The sequence below is a fragment of the Salmo salar genome, chromosome ssa08 (assembly GCF_905237065.1).
Source record: "Salmo salar chromosome ssa08, Ssal_v3.1, whole genome shotgun sequence".
In the NCBI taxonomy this organism is placed as follows: Eukaryota; Metazoa; Chordata; class Actinopteri; order Salmoniformes; family Salmonidae; genus Salmo; species Salmo salar.
In genome coordinates, this window is record NC_059449.1 from 8,860,764 (window position 1) to 8,883,431 (window position 22,668).

Below are 22,668 nucleotides of genomic sequence, written 5' to 3' on the forward strand. Positions count from 1 at the left end.
AAATCCTAAGCAATCTATACACAATAACCCATAATGACAAAGCAAAAACAGGGTTTTGGAAATTTTTGCAAATGTATTAAAATTAAGAAACAGAAATACCTTATTTACATAAGTTTTCAGACCCTTTGCTATGAGACTTGAAATTTAGCTCAGTAAATGCACTGAAGCGTAGAAATTCCTCTTCTTCCCTGCCTAAGCAAGTTATGTCTGACTCTGGCTAACTGATAAGAATAAGATAAGTGATGCTTTTAATCATCATTTTACCTCGGTAGGCTTTTTATTTGAGTTCAACTATGGTTTAATTTAAACTGGTCAATCGACTGCTCTTCCCTCTGCCAGACTCTAGCTGGTTAACGAGTCAACTTGTAGTGAGTCTTTGTTTAAATTTCACCAATTTACTACCTGTTATGTGCTAGATGACTTGCTGATAGGAACATTTAAAAAATGGTCAACTTCATAGTCATAATTTCCACTGCTCCTGAGTGCAATAGCGGAAAGCTTTACCCCACTCCAGCCAACGGTTGGCTTTGCGCATGGTGATCTTAAGCTTGTGTGCGGCTGCTCGGCCATGGAAACCCATTTCATGAAGCTCCCGACGAACAGCTATTGTGATGACGTTGCTTCCAGAGGCAGTTTGGACGTTGGTAGTGCAACCGAGGACTGACGATTTTTACACGTTACGCACTTCAGCACTCGGCGGTCCGTTCTGTGAGCTTTTGTGGCCTACCACTTCTAGTCTGAGTATTGAATACTGACAAATTCTCTAAAACAACGTTGGAGGTGGCTTATGGTCGAGAAATTAACAAATTCTCTGGCAACAGCTCTGTTGGACATTCATGCAGTCAGCATGCCAATTGTACGCTCCCTCAAAACTTGAGACATCTGTGGCATTGTGTTGTGTGACAAAACTGCACGTTTTAGAGTGGCCTTTTATTGTCCCCAACACAAGTTGTACCTGTGTAATGATCATGCTGTTTAATCAGCTTCTTGATATGCCACACCTGTCAGGTGGATGGATTATCTTGGCAAAGGAGAAATTCTCACTAACATGGATGTAAACAAATTTGTGCACAACATTTGAGTGAAATAAGCTTTTTGTGCGTATGGAGAATTTCTGGGATTTTTCAGCTCATGAAAAATGGGACCAACACTTTACATGTTGCTTTTATATTTTTGTTCAGTATAACTGGTTTAAGAATTACTTGACAGATTGAATTCAATGTGTATCAACAGATGGTGTTAAAACCGGTTTTCTGGACAAAACCAAAAGGTATATCAAAGGGGTCAATTCTGGGTCCTGTACTTTTTACTGTTTACATTAGCAATATTGTTTCAGGTTACAAAAAAATGTAACCTGCACTTGCATGCCGATGATACTATTGTGTATGCTATTGCCCCCACGATTGACCAGGCTCTATCTGAACTACAGTCTGTCTTCATCGTATTACCGAAAAACTTTATTGACCTGAAATTAGTATTGAATGCAGGTAAAACTAAGCATATGTTGTTCTCTAGAGCACATAAAAACAACTCATAGCATATGTACTTTGGACAGTGTCCATATTGATCGTGTCCCTGCCTACAAATGTCTGGGCATCTTTATAGCTGAAAAGCTGGTATTTAAAAATAAAATGGATGAGTTATTTACGAAGCTGAGAATAAAAATAGGCTTCTTCTAAAGAAATAGGTCATGCCTCTCGCTAAATAGTAGACAGCAAATTATTCAGTCTATGGCGACATCGTCTATATGAATGCAGCTGCCACTTCATTAAAGCTGTTAGATGCTGTAATCATAGTGCTTTATTATGGGCGACAGATTTAGTACTCATCAATGCAATCGCTATCAGAAAGTTGGTTGGCCCTTTTGATGTCGCGTAGGTTGATACATTGCTATATTTTAATTTCTAAAGCCTTTTTACAAATACTCCCACTGTACCTAACATTATTGCTAAACTTTAGACGTATGAGTTACCACACCCGGTGTCAGGGTTGGCTAACTCAGGGAATTCCTTTGGTCTCTACTGAGTTCGGTTAATCAGCTTTAGGTTTTCTTGCACCTTCTTTGTGGAACAATATTCCAAATGTTACATTTGATGTTTTGGTGCCTCTAAGGCTATTCAGAAGGCTAATTGAGGACCTTATTACTGATTAATGTGTTTGTTTTCTATGATTGTTTTTCTTTCTGGTTTCATTTTGGATTTATATTTTGATGTGTGTATATTCTTAAATGTTTGTAATTCAGGGCTCATCGGTAAGAGAGGTCTCAGTATGACTCCCTGATGAAATACATTTTAAATAAAAAAACATGTTCGTTATTTTGATTACTTGACACTAATGGTTTGATCATTAAAAGGCATGGTCCCATAGTTTAGACAAAATTAAATCCACAAAGCATCTCAGAGTAAGAGTGCTGACGATTAGGTCCACACCTGTCTATATCGTCTTATTCATTATGATCTAAAAGGCTAAATTGATCCTAGGTCAGCACTCCTACTCTGAGAAGCTTTGTGGATACGGGCCCTGACCTAATACCATACAGACAGTAGTTCAGTGGGCTCACCTCAGTGTGACTGTGTGTGGTCCTGTGCTGCTCAGCTGGTTCCTCTGTGGGTTCAGGAGGAGATGTAGTCTGGTTGTCCTCCATGATCATGGTCCCCTCAGGCTTCCCCAATCCCTCCTCACACCCCTCCTCCTTCACCAGCAGCACCTCTGGACCTTCCTCTTCCTGGAAGAGAGGTGATACAGATTAAATAGACATACATATACAATAGATACATAATGTGCACACACAGATGCAGTGGCTTGCAAAAGTATTCATCCCCTTGGCATTTTTACTATTTTGTTGCCTTACAACCTGGAATTAAAATAGATTTTTGTGGGTTTGTATCATTTGATTTACACAACATACCTACCACTTTTAAGATGCAAAATATTTTTTTCTTGTGAAACAAACAAGAAATAAGACAAAAAAACTGAAAACAAAAAAAAGAACTATTCACCCCCCCAAAGTCAGTACTTTGTAGAGCCACCTTTTGCAGTAATTACAGCTGCAAGTCTCTTGGGGTATGTCTCTATAAGCTTGGCACATCTAGCCACTGGGATTTTGATCATTCTTCAAGGCAAAACTGCTCCAGCTCCTTCAAGTTGGATGGGTTCTGCTGGTGTAAAGCAATCTTTAAGTCATACCGCAGATTCTCAATTGGATTGAGGTCTGGGCTTTGATTATGCCATTCTAAGACATTTAAATGTGTCCCCTTAAACCACTCAAGTGTTGCTTTAGCAGTATGCTTAGGGTCATTGTCCTGCTGGAAGGTGAACCTCCGTCCCAGTCTCAAATCTCTGGAAGACTGAAACAGGTTTCCCTCAAGAATTTCCCTGTATGTAGCGACATCCATCATTCCTTCAATTCTGACCAGTTTCCCAGTACTTGCCGATGAAAAATATCCCCACAGCATGATGCTGCCACCACCATGCTTCACTGTGGGGATGGTGTTCTCCAGGTGATGAGAGGTGTTGGGTTTGCGCCAGACATAGCGTTTTCCTTGATGGCCAAAAAGCACTCATCACCCCGAGTACCTTCTTCCATATGTTTGGAGAGTCTCCCACATTCCTTTTGGCAAACACCAAACGTGTTTGCTTATTTTTTTCTTTAAGCAATGGGTTTTTCTTTTTTCTGGCCACTCTTCCATAAAGCCCAGCTCTGTAGAGTGTACGTCTTAAAGTGGTCCTATGGACAGAAACTCCAATCTCCGCTGTGGTGCTTTGCAGCTCCTTCAAGGTTATCTTTGGTCTCTTTGTTGCCTCTCTGATTAATGCCCTCATTGCCTGGTCCGTGAGTTTTGGTGGGCGGCCCTTTCTTGGCAGGTTTGTTGTGGTGCCATATTCTTTCCACTTTTGAAAAATGGATTTAATGGTGCTCTGTGGATGTTCAACGTTACGTATATTTTTTTTATAACCCAACCCTGATCTGTACTTCTCCACAACTTTGTCCCTGACCTGTTTGGAGAGCTCCTTGGTCTACATGGTGCCGCTTGCTTGGTGGTGCCCCTTGCTTCGTGGTGTTGCAGACTCTGGGGCCTTACAGAACAGGTGTATATATATACACTGAGATCATGTGACAGATCATGTGACCCTTAAATAAAGTCCACGTGTGCAATCTTATGTGACTTCTGAAGGTAATTGGTTGCACCAGATCATATTTAGGGGCTTCATAGCAAAGGGGGTGAATACATATGCACCACCACTTTTTCGTTGTTTATTTTGTAGATTGTTTTAAACCTGTTAGGGATAGGGGGCAGTATTTTCACGTTCGGATGAAAAGCGTGCCCAGAGTAAACTGCCTGCTACTCGGGCCCAGAGTCAAATATTTGCATATTATTAGTTAGATTTGGATAGAAAACACTCTGAAGTTTCTAAAGCTGTTTGAATGATGTCTGTGTATAACAGAACTCATATGGCAGGCAAAAACCTGAGAAAAATCCAACCAGGAAGTGGGAAATCTGAGGGTTGTAGTTCTTTAATTGAATCCCTGTCCAAACTACAGTGTCTGTGGGGTCATTTTGCACATCCTAAGGCTTCCACTAGATGTCAACAGTCTTTAGAACCTTGTTTCATGCGTCTACTGTTACTGGGCAGAGAATAAGAGCTGTCTAAACCAGTGGACCAGTGAGTTGTTTACTGCCCGCTCACACAAGCGCACCGCTCCTTCTTTTTCCTCTGTAATGAATACGCTATTGACCGGTTGGAATATTATCGAAGATTTAGGTTAAAAAGACCCTAAGGATTGATTGTAAACATCGTTTGACATGTTTCTATGAACGGTAATGGAACATTTTGACTTTTCGTCTCTGGTTTTGCACTCGCGCATTTTGCCTTTGGATAGTGATCTGAACGCGCAAACAAAAGGAGGTATTGGGACATAAATATGGAGTTTATCAAACAAAACAAACATTTCTTGTGGAAGTGGGAGTCCTGGGAGTGCATTCCGACGAAGATCAGGAAAGGTAAGTGAAGATTTATAATACTATTTCTGAGTTTAGTTGACTCCAGAACTTGGCGGGTAACTGTATAGCTTGCTTTGATGGCTGAGCTCTGTACTCAGAATATTGAACAATGTGCTTTCGCCGTAAAGCGATTTTGAAATCTGACACAGCGGTTGCATTAAGGAGAAGCGTATCTATAATTCTTTCAATAACTGTTGTAAATTTTATCAACGTTTATGATGAGTATTTTTGTAAATTGATGTGCTCATTCACCGGATGTTTTTGGAGGCAATACATTTTCTGAACATCACGTGCCAATGTAAAATGGGGTTTACGGATATAAATATTAACTTTATCGAACAAAACATACATGTATTGTGTAACATTGAGTCCTGGGGATGTCATCTGATGAAGATCATCAAAGGTTAGTGATTCATTTTAACTGTATTTCTGGTCTTTGTGACGTCTTTCCTAGCTTGGAAAATGGCTGTGTGGTTTTTCTTGTTTAGGCGCTGTCCTAACATAATCAAATGTTATGCTTTCGCCGTAAAGCCTTTTTGAAATCGGACAATGTGGTTGGATTAATGAGAAGATTATCTTTAAAATGGTGCATAATAGTTTTATGTTTGAGAAATTTGAATTATGAGATTTTTGTTGTTTTGAATTTGCCGCCCTACTATTTCACTGGCTGTTGGCCAGGGGTTCCGCTAGCGGAACGTCTGTCCATAATTAAACAAGTAATTTCTTTAATTTCACTTCACCAATTTGGACTATTTTGTGTATGTCCATTACATGAAATCCAAATAAAAATCAATTTAAATTACAGGTTGTAATGCAACAAAATATGAAAAACACCAAGGGGGATGAATACAAGGCACTGTAAACCATGGCGAGCAACCGGAACGAATCCGTTGGACAGGCATTTGATTTTTTTATAGGGGAGCACGTTTTTTGGGGGCCTCCTATGTGGATATATGCAAATAATAATAATTCAAGTGTTCAATAAATTGTAATTGTGGAGTGGCTTTGTTACAACTATGAAACAGAAAGCATAGGTGTTGGAACCCGGTATATATCCTGTTATGGATAGGGGCAGTATTTTCACGGCCGGATAAAAAAACGTACCCGATTTAATCTGATTATTACTCCTGCCCAGAAACTAGAATATGCATATAATTATTAGCTTTGGATAGAAAACACTCCAAAGTTTCTAAAACTGTTTGAATGGTGTCTGTGAGTATAACAGAACTCATTTGGCAGGCCAAAACCTGAGAAGATTCCTTACAGGAAGTGCCCTCTCTGACCATTTCTTGGCCTTCTACACTCTCTTTATTGAAAACTGAGGATCTCTGCTGTAACGTAACACTTCCTACGGCTCCCATAGGCTCTCAGAAGGCGGCAGAACGGTGAATGATGACTTTGTAGCCCATTGCTGAAAAACAGTAGCGCATTTGGATAGTGGTAGATCTGAGAACAATGAGACTGGGGGCGCGTGCACGAGCCGACACCATGTTTTTATTTTCAGTCTTTGAACGAAAACAACGACTCCCGGTCGGAATATTATCGCTTTTTTACGAGAAAAAAATAAATAAAATAAAAATAAATTTAAAAAAAAAATCGCATAAAAATTGATTTTAAACAGCGTTTGACATGCTTCGAAGTACGGTAATGGAATATTTTGAATTTTTTTTGTCACGAAACGTGCCGGGCGCGTCACCCTTCTTTACCCTTCGGATAGTGTCTTGAACGCACGAACAAAACGCCGCTATTTGGATATAACTATGGATTATTTGGAACCAAACCAACATTTGTTATTGAAGTAGAAGTCCTGGGAGTGCATTCTGACGAAGAACAGCAAAGGTAATCCAATTTTTATTATAGTAAATCGGAGTTTGGTGAGTACCAAACTTGGTGGGTGTCAAAATAGCTAGCCATGATGGCCAGGCTATCTACTCAGAATATTGCAAAATGTGCTTTCACCGAAAAGCTATTTTAAAATCGGACATAGCGATTGCATAAAGGAGTTCTGTATCTATAATTCTTAAAATAATGATGTTTTTTGTGAACGTTTATCGTGAGTAATTTAGTAAATTCACCGGAAGTGTTCGGTGGGAATGCTAGTTCTGAACGTCACATGCTAATGTGAAAAGCTGTTTTTTGATTTAAAACAACAAAATAAAAATAAATACATCAAACAGCCAAGACGCACGGTCAGCAAGATGCACGGTCAAATGACGAAAGTAGTCATTACAAGCGAAAATCATCAAAATAGAACGCTGTGGAGTGCGTTGCTGAATTTGTTTCTTGCTTTAGATGAAGGGCCTGCTCTTTGATAATGGCCTGTAGAATTCTCACCGGCTTGTTCCGAATGGTGCCGTCTGCTTTCCTGTCTCACCATTTCGTTTGGTGGTGGCGCTCAGTGCGCACAATTATGTATTTTATACGCTTAGGAGTCGGAGGGATAGGTTCAGGTTGAGGCTCAGAATCAGAAGAATACTCAGAGATGTGATCATGATTCATTCTTCCCCATATTCAGATTTTGAAGCAACGCTAACAAGTGCATCCATTCATCTTGGCCTTCATGCCATTGTAAATTACGCACGCTCTCACTGTGTACTCCAAGTAGGCGGAATAGACTGAAAGAGTACATACCATTTTTTATTAGAATTACACTGCTCAAAAAAATAAAGGGAACACTTAAACAACACATCCTAGATCTGAATGAAAGAAATAATCTTATTAAATACTTTTTTCTTTACATAGTTGAATGTGCTGACAACAAAATCACACAAAAATAATCAATGGAAATCCAATTTATCAACCTATGGAGGTCTGGATTTGGAGTCACACTCAAAATTAAAGTGGAAAACCACACTACAGGCTGATCCAACTTTGATGTAATGTCCTTAAAACAAGTCAAAATGAGGCTCAGTAGTGTGTGTGGCCTCCACGTGCCTGTATGACCTCCATACAACGCCTGGGCATGCTCCTGATGAGGTGGCGGATGGTCTCCTGAGGGATCTCCTCCCAGACCTGGACTAAAGCATCCGCCAACTCCTGGACAGTCTGTGGTGCAACGTGGCGTTGGTGGATGGAGCGAGACATGATGTACCAGATGTGCTCAATTGGATTCAGGTCTGGGGAACGGGCGGGCCAGAACGGGCGGGCCAGCATCAATGCCTTCCTCTTGCAGGAACTGCTGACACACTCCAGCCACATGAGGTCTAGCATTGTCTTGCATTAGGAGGAACCCAGGTCCAACCGCACCAGCATATGGTCTCACAAGGGGTCTGAGGATCTCATCTCGGTACCTAATGGCAGTCAGGCTACCTCTGGCGAGCACATGGAGGGCTGTGAGGCCCCCCAAAGAAATGCCACCCCACACCATGACTGACCCACCGCCAAACCGGTCATGCTGGAGGATGTTGCAGGCAGCAGAACGTTCTCCACGGCGTCTCCAGACTCTGTCACATGTGCTCAGTGTGAACCTGCTTTCATCTGTGAAGAGCACAGGGCGCCAGTGGCGAATTTGCCAATCTTGGTGTTCTCTGGCAAATGCCAAACGTCCTGCACGGTGTTGGGCTGTAAGCACAACCCCCCCCTGTGGACGTCGGGCCCTCATGGAGTCTGCTTCTGACCGTTTGAGCAGACACATGCACATTTGTGGCCTGCTGGAGGTCATTTTGCAGGGCTCTGGCAGTGCTCCTCCTGCTCCTCCTTGCACAAAGGTGGAGGTAGCGGTCCTGCTGCTGGGTTGTTGCCGTCCTACGGCCTCCTCCACGTCTCCTGATGTACTGGCCTGTCTCCTGGTAGCGCCTCCATGCTCTGGACACTACGCTGACAGACACAGCAAACCTTCTTGCCACAGCTCGCATTGATGTGCCATCCTGGATGAGCTGCACTACCTGAGCCACTTGTGTGGGTTGTAGACTCCGTCTCATGCTACCACTAGAGTGAAAGCACCGCCAGCATTCAAAAGTGACCAAAACATCAGCCAGGAAGCATAGGAACTGAGAAGTGGTCTGGGGTCACCTGCTGAACCACTCCTTTATTGGGGGTGTCTTGCTTATTGCCTATAATTTCCACCTGTTGTCTATTCCATTTGCACAACAGCATGTGAAATGTATTGTCAGTGTTGCTTCCTAAGTGGACAGTTTGATTGACTTGGAGTTACATTGTGTTGTTTAAGTGTTCCCTTTATTTTTTGGAGCAGTATAGAATAGATCAATAAAATAGAATGGCCCGCCCTGTCCTTCATCAACAATTGGTGATTACATAATAATGCATCGTTCGCTTCCCCTTGCACATCAACCCATCATACTTTAGCCTACTTCATTTATTTAATCTGTTATGATGTGTGTGAATTTCGTTTCGGTATAGTTTAGTTTCAGCTTCGAGATAATTATCGGCGTGATTATCAACTGGGCATGGCATCTTCAACTATTGGAGAAGGCCCTATTGTGGGGAGAAGGGGCAACTTGGAAAACCAAAATGACATGCCCTCCTAAAACGTTTTAACACCAGTTCTGTTTGTGATATTAAGATTCTGAAAGTGTGTATTATAGACTTATTTAGGAAAAGTCAAGGACCGAAAGGGGCATGACTTTAAAAATAGCAGAGTAGCCTAATGCTTTTTTTTTTAATTCATGAGTAGTCCAAATGATTGCTTTAGCACTTCTATTGTGGGTTTTATAGTAATGACATGTAGTTTAACTGTAAAAATGTATTAGTCTACCTTTTAATGTGGCATGAACACAACACGTCATGTTTTCATCTGATTGTAAAACAAATCACTTCAAAAAGTAGGTTACCTTCACACGTTAGTCCAAAATAGCATCGGAACAACTGACAGAGTGCCTTTCTGTTTTACAATATGTAGCCCATTTATCTGATGTGGTCAAAAAAGAGAATGTCATGCCATACTGTTTTAGTCCAGACAGCATCAGATACATGGGCTACACATACTGAGACAGAGGGGTGCGGTTTTGGTTGCTCGGATGCTTTATCTGACAGCGATGGGTCTTTCTGTCGGCACACGTCTCGGTCAAATAAATTATAAATATTTTAATATTTTATTTGGACAGGTATGGAGATATTGTATGGCGGGCCAGGCCCCCACAGACCCGCCCATGATGCTGTAATAAACACACTTTCAACATGAAGTTTTTTACTACCCCCACTACAGTTACAGTGGGTGAAAAAAGTATTTGATCCCCTGCTGATTTTGTACGTTTGCCCACTGATAAAGAAAGGATCAGTCTATAATTTTAATGGTACGTTTATTTGAACAGTGAGAGACAGAATAACAACAAAAATATCCAGAAAAACACATGTCAAAAATGTTATAAATTGATTTGCATTTTAATGAGGGAAATAAGTATTTGACCCCCTCTCAATCAGAAAGATTTCTGGCACCCAGGTGTCTTTTATACAGGTAACGAGCTGAGATTAGAAGTACACTCTTAAAGGGAGTGCTCCTAGTCGCAGCTTGCAACCTGTAAAAAAGACACCTGTCCACAGAAGCAATCAATCAATCAGATTCCAAACTCTCCACCATGGCCAAGACCAAAGAGCTCTCCAAGGATGTCAGGGACAAGATTGTAGACCTACACAAGGCTGGAATGGGCTACAAGATCATCGCCAAGCAGCTTGGTGAGAAGGTGACAACATTTGGTGCGATTATTCGCAAATGGAAGAAACACAAAAGAACTGTCAATATCCATCAGCCTGGGGCTCCATGCAAGATCTCACCTCGTGGGGTTGCAATGATCATGAGAACGGTGAAGAATCAGCCCAGAACTATACAGGAGAATCTTGTCAATGATCTCAAGGCAGCTGGGACCATAGTCACCAAGAAAACAATTGGTAACACACTACGCCGCGAAGGACTGAAATCCTGCAGCGCCCGCAATGTCCCCTCGCTCAAGAATACATATACGTGCCCGTCTGAAGTTTGCCAATGAACATCTGAATAATTCAGAGGACAACTGGTGAAAGTGTTGTGGTCAGATGAGACCAAAATGGAGCTCTTTGGCATCAACTCAACTTGCCATGTTTGGAGGAGGAGGAATGCTGCCTATGACCCCAAGAACACCATCTCCACCGTCAAACATGGAGGTGGAAACATTATGCTTTGGGGGTGTTTTTCTGCTAAGGGGACAGGACAACTTCACCGCATCAAAGGGACGATGGATGGGGCCATGTACCGTCAAATCTTGGGTGAGAACATCTTTCCCTCAGCCAGGGCATTGAAAATGGGTCGTGGATGGGTATTCCAGCATGACAATGACCCAAAACACACGGCCAAGGCAACAAAGGAGTGGCTCAAGAAGAAGCACATTAAGGTCCTGGAGTGGCCTAGCCAGTCTCCAGACCTTAATCCCATAGAAGATCTGTGGAGGGAGCTGAAGGTTCGAGTTGCCAAGCGTCAGCCTCGAAACCTTAATGACTTGGAGAAGATCTGCAAAGAGGAGTGGGACAAAATTCCTCCTGAGATGTGTGCAAACCTGGTGGCCAACTACAAGAAACGTTTGACCTCTGATTGCCAACAAGGGTTTTGCCACCAAGTACTAAGTCATGTTTTGCAGAGGGGTCAAATACTTATTTCCCTCATTAAAATGCAAATCATTTTATAACATTTTTTTACATGCGTTTTTCTGGATTTTTTTTTGTTATTCTGTCTCTTATTGTTCAAATAAACCTACCATTAAAATTATAGATTGATCATTTCTTTGTAAGTGGGCAAACGTACAAAATCAGCAGGGGATCAAATACTTTTTTCCCCCACTGTATAAAGCGCTGTCGGGTGTATGCAGAATAGGGTGAGATTAGATGTGATGTAAACTAAAGAGTCTCAATGCAAGTTTTAGAATGAGAAGTCACATTTTGTGTTTATTAAACATTTTCAAGTGTTAAATACACCACATGAAAACCATACATACACATCTCTGCATGCCTGGCAGACATCTCAGCTTGTATGTGGACCCACCACCTCAAGCTCAACAAGACGAAGAAAAGAACATTGAAGCCGTGACTCGCTCCTGCAGGTTCATGCTCTACAACAGGGGTGTTTAGTTTGACACGTGCTCTATAACATCCATAGAGTACGACCTTTCCTCACACAGAAGAGGCGCAGGTCCTAATCCAGGTGCTTGTCACCTCCCGTCTAGACTACTGCAACTCTGTTGGTTGGGCTCCCTGCTTGTGCCATCAAACCCCTGCTGCTTATCCAGAACGCCGCAGCCCGCCAGGTGTTCAACCTTCCCAAGCGCTCCCATTTCACCACGCACCTCCGCACATTCCACTGGCTTCCAGTCGAAGCTTGCATTCACTAGCAGACCGTGGTGCTTGCCTACGGAGCAGCAAGGAGAACTGCCACTCCCTACTTTCCGGCTATAATCAAACCTTACACCTCAACCCGAGCACTTCGTTCTGCCACTGCCACCTCTGGTCTCTTGGCCATCCCACCCCTACCGGAAGTCAGCTCCCACTCAGCCAAAGCAATGCTCTTCTCTGTCCTGGCACCCAATTGGTGGAACCAGCTTCCCCCTGAAGCTAGGACAGTAGAGTCCCCCTGAAAACATCTGAAACCCTACAGTACCTCTTCAAAAATAATCTTAAATGAATCCAACCCCCCCATTAAAATAAATAAATACAAATTGTATTTTCCTACTTGCACAGATATTGCTGATAACTACTTTATTGAGGTAAACTGTACTTGCTATGACTGTGATAAGTTGCTCTGGACAAGAGCATCTGCTAAATTATTAAATTGTAAATGTAATATGTCTCAACAAAAACATTATCAGGAACTTGATAAACTGCATTACTTTTCTCCTAAAACTTGTCTTGGATAAGAAATTAAGTAGTTGAATGCAGGTAATGAAACAGGCATTTCTGAACACCATATAGCCTACACAGTACAAACAATATGTAACTGACTTTTTAGGCTTATATATGCATTGTATATCACACAATATCTGGATGCAATATTCTACCTAGTAATTTTCAACACTGAAATGTGTTACTCTCATTATTCCAAATGCATCTGTGGATCTTTTCTGCTGACAACAATGAAAATCAGAAGCTATCGAGTGGAATGATTTTTCTGCAGGTGTATCTTGAGGTAGCTCCTTTCTGAGAACCTCTTCCCGCAGTGCAAACAGGCAAACGGCCTCTCTTCCGTGTGGACCTTCAGGTGCATCTTCAGGTTGCCAGCCTGGGCAAAGCACATATGACACCGGGGGCAGCTGAAGGGTTTCTCCCCTGTGTGGACTCTCTGGTGCCTCTTCAGGTGGCAAGCCTGGGTGAAACGCATCTGACACTGGGTACAGATGAATGGTTTCTCCCCTGTGTGGACCCTCTGGTGTCTCTTCAGGTTGCCAGCATCAGCGAAGCACATGTGACACTGGGTACAGCTGAAGGGTTTTATCCCTGTGTGGACCCTCTGGTGGATCTCCACCTTCTGGGGACAGCTGAAGCGTTTGTTACAGAACACGCAGAGGAACTGTTTCTCTTTGCTATTTCCGGATGTTGGTGTCTGTCCCCGAACCTTGGCCCTTTGGTCTTCTGAGTTCAATACCTGATCGAAAAGGATGCAGCCATGTGAATTGGAAGGCCCCATCGATGTGGATACAGGTTCACAATCTCTGAGCACGTGCAAATGGGAGTGGGTCGCGACATTTGGATTTGTCTCCAAGCTTTCCCTGTAATCTAAGAAATATCTGCCTTGTGAGTGTCCTTCATCTAAGTGAGTCTTGTCTACATTCCATGTCAGAGGCCCGTCGCCCTCCACTTTCACAGTCACGTTATCTACCACTACATCCTCCTCTTTCTTATCTAGGCACCCTTCAGAGTATACACTACTACTGTTCCGGTTCCAGTCCCCTCTAGATAGATCAGTCTGTGTTTCTAAACCCAAGGGCATGTTGCCAGGGTCCATCTCTGTAGTGTAAGAACAAGACAGATCTTTGCCCGTCTCTAACACATAACCTGAGTCCCGATGGGAATGAACCGTCCTCGGGCTCGTGATACCGTAAAGCAAATACTCTGAGCCGGGAGCAGGAGGACAGCCCAGTTGTCCCAACTCCAGTCTCTCTGGGTCTGATCTGTGGTCAGATCCTATGTGTAAGAGCCTGTGTGTTACAGTTAAATTCTCGCTTTCTGTCTCTGACTTGAGGACGGCGTTCAGCGTTCCACTGACCTCCATGATGCTGCATCGGTTCTTCGGCTGGGGCGGGGCAGCAGGGTCCTCCGTGGCTAAAGGGGGCGCCACTCCAGCCACTACGCCAGTCTGGATGTCTCTGCTGTGTCGTGGGTCATCTCCTTCAGTCCTCTCCTGCTTGACCAGAGACGATCCTCCAGGACCTGCAGCCTCTGCATCTGCAGACTGACACAAGAAGAGAGGAGGTTATTGTCGGTACATGAGTTGAATTGGATAACAATGTTGTAAGGAAGTCTCACAAGCTCCCCTGTGGCAGATAAATAAGGACGTACAAATGAATAGCTGAGGGGAACCTTTCTGAAATAAACGAACCACATTTGATGTACTGTCATTTTTACGTTACACAATGACACCAACCTCTATTACGATAACATGCTGGGTTGAGGTTCCACTCCCCTCATCAACAGTGATTGGTTGGTCATCTCTCCACGCGTTGTGTCCCGCTGGCTTCACAAAGCCCCTGTGGCCTCCAGTGAGATGTCCTTCACCTGAGAGTGATTGTGGAAAAAGAGGTGGTTAAGTTAGGTACTGTCAATGCTCAATGGTATATTGTACACTATTGTCACTGTCTACAATTGGCAAGGATGTAAGGTAACACTTATAACACTATTCATAACTTTTTGATGTACAATTTATTGATTGATTATATTCCATGCATCCTTCAAAAAATATTAAGTAAAACAAAAGGAAATTCAAGAATTTGGTTAGAATATGATAGTGTCTTTGTCCAAGAAGAATTTGTTCTTAATTGATGTGCCAGGTAAAATAAGATACAAAAAAAAGTTTTTGTAAGATAGTTAAGTAATCAGGGGAAGTTGCATACTATCCAAAAACTGACCAAGACTCAATTCTGGGTAACACATCTGAACACATGAGCAGAGGGATAAGGGGCGACAGGCCCCTGCAGGCTTCTGCAAAATGTACCTCTTGCCATTCCTCTGTATCGGTCGAGGATCTTGACACTACTTGGACGACTGGCGAGGACGCGCTCTCGAATTGTCCTCTCTGCGCGCTCCCGTGACACCTTCAGTTCCAATAGCTGTAGTTTCCTCCGCAATCCCCTGTTTTCTTTCTGGCTTTGAGACATTTCCAAACGAAACACGGCATAGTCGTCGTCTACGAGTTTACAGATCTCTGCCACTGCTGCATTCGCTAGCACCTCCATAATGGAGGCTATTTGAGTGTGAAAAACCATACAGTTAGCCATTGTTTGCTAACTTTTGCAGCTAGCTAGCGTTACCTAGATAACATATATCAAGTTCTATCTCCAACGCGAATTAAACACTACATGAGGTAAATATGTGATGCTGTGCTGTTAAATGGGTCATATTTTAAGGTTCCATTGTGTTAATAAACGTCCAAATAAAAACGTTAGCGTGGAAATGGTTCTAAGTCACCTGCTCACTTCCGTTTACACAGAAGAGAAAGGGACTTATTTGTTGGCGTCATAGCTTAAAGGGTGTGGTTAAATGAAAAAGAAATGCGCGCTGTCCTTTGAATTACGGTACTCCTTATTACATTACACATCAAATATCCTATGATCAGTATCTTTCAAGCTCAAAGCAGACTTGTTTACAAAGAACAGTGTTTTAGAATAGAATAGAAAATAATAAATAACTTTATTCCAAAGACTCTAAGGTAAATATTCAACTGTCCTAGCATAGGTTTACTTTTTCTTGTGAGTTTCCGGCAGGCAGAATTGACACTGTGTTGCTGTCTTTTATAGGTCGGAGTGTGAATTGCACATTGTCACAGAAAAGAAGGGTGGAAAATAAATCGCACCACTACCTAACCCTACATATATACAAGAATATACCAATACTTTAGCCCTACCAGATCCTACTCCAGACCAACAGCTGCTGCCACTACCACATCTATTTTCTGGGATTTACGCTCCATCAGTGCAGACAATTAATAACCATACCAATAAATCCAACCTCACTAAAACTCATCCTGGATTGCTCTCTTCGCCTACTCACTGGGGGCTCCCAGTCAAATCACTTACCCTTGGGCTATCCTCTACTCTCTTCACTGCCTCAGCATAGGTAACTTTCTGCCCCACTCAAACTCGTCTCTCTCGCAGAGCACCTCGTATCCCCAGCTGTATGGGTGCCCCTACCACATTCATAGACGTTAACTACCGCCTATTGATGATAGAACCGATGTTAGCTCTAAACGTCAACACCTATCGCTTGCGGTACGGTTTTGGAAACATAAGGAATGCAAGTTTCATATCAGCAAAAATAAAACAAGGTTAAAACAACAGGCCTTTATAGTGTTACGACTAGTGTTCCCACACGTCAATGGTTGCATTCCAAACACTTAAAAGACACACCCTCTCCCCTCAGCCCTCAAATTAAGTGAACACTTCTGATGTCGTATCATGACGTCTGACGAGTTGACACTTGCAGGGAAAGGGGCGAGGAAAGAATTCATAATTTTAAATTGGCCGCTCTTGCCCGAAAATGTGTCACTCGTTCATCCCACCGTTGTGTTTTCAGTCATCATGGTAACTGTTGTGTGTGCCTTATATGCGCTGCAGTCAATTATGATTGCATTTCATATCTTGGCTAGAAGACAATGCATCCGTAGACATCGAATGTTAGCCATCCTAATACGTTATATCAGGTAAATCGAAAATTACAATGTATAAGTGTGATGTCAGGGAAAGTTATGTGCGCAAGATAACGTTTCCAAAAGCTAACCAAACAAAAACATAATTACTGATATGATACGTATTTGAGCCTTCAAGTGCATTAGTAGCACCATTTCTAAGTTATTTACATTCTTTTTTTACTTACACTTGTATGTTGACTTCTCCATATTAATGTTGGTTTTAAGTTTTGGCTGACTTTTCTTAGCGGATGTACAATCATCGTGAATTGAATTATGGGGCGTTTCAGGCCCGGAGTGAACATAGTACACTTGCAAACTCTATCAAAAACGAGGGCTGAGGGGCTTACGTTGCCAACTTCCCTTGCTTGACTAATCATTTAGACCAACGATAAAGATGGCCGTGGGGATTCCCCCAAGGGCATAAGGCGAGGGTAAGTCTTTTATGAGTTTGAAACGCAGCCCATATATCCACGTTACAGCACATGTTTACGGAAGACAGAAGGACCTCCTGTGCTAATTAGCTATCTAACATGTTATGAACCTCTGTGTGTAACGGAAGAAGGCTGCCAGAAACTTGTAACTGAATAATACTGTCGTTTGCAACTGTGATAAAGCCAGTTAAAATAGTAAGTGTATAATTTGCATTTGTGAAATTATTGATGTGGTATTAAAGTAAAGGGCTTTGTTTCTAGAACCGCATCGCAATTGAGAATCGATTTAGACTTTTTAAGAGTATATCTTGGGCGACCCCCATAGAGAAAGCACTGCGTGTCAACTATCTTAGTCACAAAATTATGTAGACAACGAGTGTTGAATAAAATGATATTTAAACTTACTAAGCCTGTTGTCCACAGGAAAGTATTTGTAACCAACTTACGCGGTTCTATGTGTGTGGCAATCAATATGTGTTGCTCATGACCGAAGGCACACGCACGCAAACCATGCATCAGGTAAGTAATACTTTCCTGTGGATATTTTGTCTCGAAGGACCAACACCACGGAAAATTGAAAGAGTAAGTTCAAATATAATTTTATTCAACATTTCGGCTTGTAGAGGACCATTTCCAGAATGAAACACTGTCTTGTTCCAGACGGTGTATTTTTTAAATTCTGGTCCCCAGGCATTCTCTATCCCAACTTTAAACTCCCTCTGACTATGCCATCCTGCACATATCTCACATTGTGGGATCACACTGCTGCAACATGTTCGAAACCTAGGCCAGGTTCAGAACCTAGGCCCTCACAAAATAACAAATTTGACCTTACCAGGTAGAAACTCGGTGTCAAAGCTCAACAAGACAGAGTATTCTCAGTCTTGCCATTGCCACCGGGTCTTCGTCTCACCAAACAGCGGATGTCAAACACCAGGAATATTATTTTTTATTTGATCCACCTCTACACTCAATGCTACCCCATTGATCACTCTTTTGAACGGTGTCCTACTCTGGAGAGCAAAGCACAAAAAGGGTCGATTCACGAGGGGTATGACGCGGAAAATGGTGCTGACGGATAGGGCTGCTGTGCTTCTAGCCCTTAAAAAACGAAATACTGCAAAGCTTTCTGTGTGTTATTTCTTACATTATTAGCCCAGGAAATGTTTTGTGTTATTACATACTGCCGGGAAGAACTTTTGGAAATCAGAGCGGCGGTAACTCACCAGCATTATCAGAATTACGACCAGGAATTCGACTTTCCCGAATCGGATCCTTTGTTTGTACACCCCAGGGCGATTGAACTGATTCCAGAGGCTGATCTAAAACACCGCTGACAGAAAAGAGGTGCTCGGAGTGGACTTCTAGTCTGACTCAGGAGGCGCACATACCACCCACCGCTTCCGAGTATGTTTCTGGATAATAAAGTTGACGAGCTCAGGGCGAGGATTTCCTTCCAGAGAGACATCAGGGATTGTAACATACCCTGTTTCACGGAAACAAAGCTCTCTCGGGATATACTGTCTGAGTCCGTAAAGCCAGTTGGGTTCTCAGGTCATCAAGCAGACAGGAATAAATATCTCTCTGGGAAGAAGGGTGTGTTTCATGACTCATGTTGTGACTGTGAAAACATACAGGAACTCAAGTCCTTTTGTTCACCAACCTAGAATACCTCAATCAAATGCCAACCGTATTACCTCCCAAGAGAATTCTCTTCGGTTATATTCACAGCCGTGCATAGTCCCTCTCAAGCCGATACCACAACGGCCCTCAAAGAACTTCACTGGACTTAATGTAAACTGGAAACCACATATCCTGACACCGCATTTATTGTAGCTGGAGATTTTAACAAAGCAAATTTGAGAAATGGTACTGAAGTTCTATCAACACTGACTGTAGTACTCGCGCTGCTAAAACACTCAACCACGCTTCAATCTTCTCCTTTCCCCCTTCTGATAATCAGGTGGCGAATCGCATCTCTGCATGTCTGGCAGACATATCAGTGTGGATGACGGATCACCACCTCAAGCTGAACCTCGGCAAGACGGAGCTGCTCTTCCTCCCGGGGAAGGACTGCCCGTTCCATGATCTCGCCATCATGGTTGACAACTCCATTGTGTCCTCCTCCCAGAGTGCTAAGAGCCTTGGCGTGACCCTGGACAACACCCTGTCGTTCTCTGCTAACATCAAGGCGGTGACCCGATCCTGTAGGTTCATGCTCTACAACATTCGCAGAGTACGACCCTGCCTTACACAGGAAGCGGCGCAGGTCCTAATCCAGGCACTTGTCATCTCCCGTCTGGATTACTGCAACTCGCTGTTGGCGGGGCTCCCTGCCTGTGCCATTAGACCCCTACAACTCATCCAGAACGCCGCAGCCCGTCTGGTGTTCAACCTTCCCAAGTTCTCTCACATCACCCCGCTCCTCCGCACACTCCACTGGCTTCCAGTTGAAGCTCGCATCTGCTACAAGACCATGGTGCTTGCCTACGGAGCTGTGAGGGGAACGGCACCTCCGTACCTTCAGGCTCTGATCAGTCCCTATACCCAAAGAAGGGCACTGCGTTCATCCACCTCTGGCCTGCTCGCCTCCCTACCTCTGCGGAAGCACAGTTCCCGCTCAGCCCAGTCAAAACTGTTCGCTGCTCTGGCACCCCAATGGTGGAACAAGCTCCCTCAGGACAGCGGAGTCAATCACCACCTTCCGGAGACACCTGAAACCCCACCTCTTTAAGGAATACCTGGGATAGGATAAAGTAATCCTTCTAACCCCCCACCCCAAAAAATATATAGATGTACTATTGTAAAGTGGTTGTTCCACTGGATATCATAAGGTTTGTAAGTCGCTCTGGATAAGAGCGTCTGCTAAATGACGTAAATGTACTCCAACTTCCAGGATGCCTACAAGACCCTCCCTTCGGCAAATCTGATAAACTCCATTTTGCTCCTCCCTTCCTATAGGCAGAAACTCAAACAGGACGTCCCTGTGCTAAGGACAATTCAACGCTGATCTGACCAATTGGAATCCACGCTTCAAGATTGTTTTGATCACGCGGACTGGGATATGTTCCGGGTAGCCTCCGAGAACATAAAATAATTTCTGTTTAAGGTTTTGACTAAAGTATTCCACTCTGAAACCATATAACTTTGAAATGTATAAAAATGTTAAGGCTATAATAATGTGTTAAAGACTATAATCCAATACTGTGTGTGAGTAGACTTTTTAAGACTGTTACTATTTCAAAATGAGCAGGGCATAGTTGATTAGACAATCATGTGAAAGTAACAGGAAAAGGGGCCTCCCTGAGTTAGGGAGGGGAACAACTGCCCGAAAACGGCTAGGCGGGCAGAAGATTAGGAGACAGGTTGCAGAAGTGTGATAAAGAATGTATGTGTACTGTGGGAAAATACAGCCACCTTAAGCGGGGTGGAGTTCTCTACTGATGTGAGTTCGTGTGTGTGTGTGTGTGTGTGTGTGTACATATAAAAGACTGTCCTCATTTTTAAGCAGAGGTCTCGTAAATAAACATTCTGACCATTGTAAACTGGGTCTCCGTCTGCTTCATTCAACCAGAATCTTACACCCTCTGGGGGGCAGACTGAGTGGTTTAATTGAAGTTCGGTTTAAGAACATTTCACTTAATTCACGTAACAGAACAACATAGACGAATACACTGATACGGTGACTGAGTTTTTTTATTTAACCATGTAGGCTAGTTGAGAACAAGTTCTCATTTGCAATTGCGACCTGGCCAAGATAAAGCAAAGCAGTTCGACACATACAACAACACAGAGTTACACGTGGAATAAACAAACGTACAATCAATAATACAGTAGAAAAATCTATATACAGCATGTGCAAATGAGGTAGGATAAGAGAGGTATGGCAATACATAGGCCATGGTGGCGAAGGAATTACAATATAGCAATTAAACACTGGAATGGTAGGATGTGCAGAAGATGAATGTGCAAGTAGAGATATTGGGATGCAAAGGAGCAAGATAAATAAATACAGTATGGGGATGAGGTAGATTGGATGGGCTATTTACAGATGAGCTATGTACAGGTGCAGTGATCTGTGAGCTGCTCTGACAGCTGGTGCTTAAAGCTAGTGAGGGAGGTAAAAGTCTCCAGCTTCAGAGATTTTTGCAGTTCGTTCCAGTCATTGGCAGCAGAGAACTGGAAGGAGAGGCGTCCAAAGGAAGAATTGGCTTTCGGGGTGACCAGTGAGATATACCTTCTGGAGCGCGCGCTACGGGTGGGTGCTGCTATGGTGGCCATTGAGCTGAGATAAGGCGGGGCTTTACCCATTGACCTGGAGCCAGTGGGTTTGGCGACGAGTATGAAGCGAGGGCCAGCCAACGAGAGCATACAGGTAGCAGTGGTGGGTAGTATATGGGGCTTTGGTGACAAAACGGATGGCACTATGATAGACTGCATCCAATTTGCTGAGTAGTGTTGGAGGCTATTTTGTACATGACATCGCCGAAGTCGAGGATCGGTAGGATGGTCAGTTTTACGAGGTTATGTTTGGCAGCATGAGTGAAGGATGCTTTGTTGCGAAATAGGAAGCCGATTCTCAGGGAGTGTATAGGAGAGGTTGGACCCACTGTGACTATTAAAACCTACTCTAACCAGAAACTGTGGATAGATGGCAGCATTCGCATAAAACTGAAAGTGTGAACCATTGCATTTAGCCATGGCAAGGTGACTGGGAATATGGCCAAATACCAAAAAATGTAGTTATTCCCTCCGTAAGACAATCAAACAGGCAAAACATCAGTACAGAGACAAAGTGAAGTCACAATTCAACAGCTCAGATACGAGACGTATGTGGCAGGGTCTACAGACAATCACGGCCTACAAAAGAAAAAGCATCCGGACAAGCTAAACACCTCGCCCACTTTGAGGATAACACAGTGCCACTCACGCAGCCCGCTACCAAGGACTGTGGGCTCTCCTTCGTGGCCAAAGTGAGTAAGACATAAGCGTGTTAACCCTCGCAAGGCTGCCGGCCCAGACAGCATCCCTAGCCGCGTCCTCAGAGCATGCACAGACCAGCTGGCTGGAGTGTTTACGGACATATTCAATCTCTCCCCATCTCAGTCTGCTGTCCCCAAATGCTTCAAGATGTCCACCATTGTTCCTGTACCCAAGAAAGCAAACATTAACTGAACTAAATGACTATTGCCCCGTAGCACTCACTTCTGTCATCATGAAGTGCTTTGGGAGACTAGTCAAGGATCATATCACCTCCACCTTACCTGACACCCTAGACCCACTTCAATTTGCTTACCGCCCCAATAGATCCACAGATGATGCAATCGCCATCACACTGCCCCATTTCATCTGGACAAGAGGAATACCTATGTAAGAATGCAGTTCATTGACTATAGCTCAGCATTCAACACCATAG

The 22,668-nt window shown here is 43.3% G+C and overlaps 2 protein-coding genes across 7 annotated transcripts in view; one reads left to right on the forward strand and one right to left on the reverse strand.

Moving 5' to 3' along the window:
- The window catches only part of LOC106610073 (zinc finger protein 214), an 844,054-nt gene that overhangs the window by 512,967 nt on the left and 308,419 nt on the right, over positions 1-22,668 (forward strand). The window lies entirely within an intron of this gene.
- Positions 1-22,668, reverse strand: part of LOC106610081 (zinc finger and SCAN domain-containing protein 2) — a 482,712-nt gene that overhangs the window by 7,562 nt on the left and 452,482 nt on the right. For 3 of the 5 annotated variants that reach the window (XM_045723152.1, XM_045723154.1, XM_045723153.1), the window contains exons 2-4: positions 14,563-14,693; positions 14,185-14,370; positions 2,561-2,725 (exon numbers count right to left, since the gene is read on the reverse strand). In XM_045723152.1, the coding sequence (XP_045579108.1) occupies positions 2,561-2,725; positions 14,185-14,370; positions 14,563-14,693 (482 nt within the window). Of the gene's footprint in view, positions 1-2,560; positions 2,726-14,184; positions 14,371-14,562; positions 14,694-15,129; positions 15,763-17,006; positions 17,323-22,668 lie in introns of those variants that run through there. The other 2 variants (XM_045723157.1, XM_045723151.1) reach the window with 2 other exon arrangements.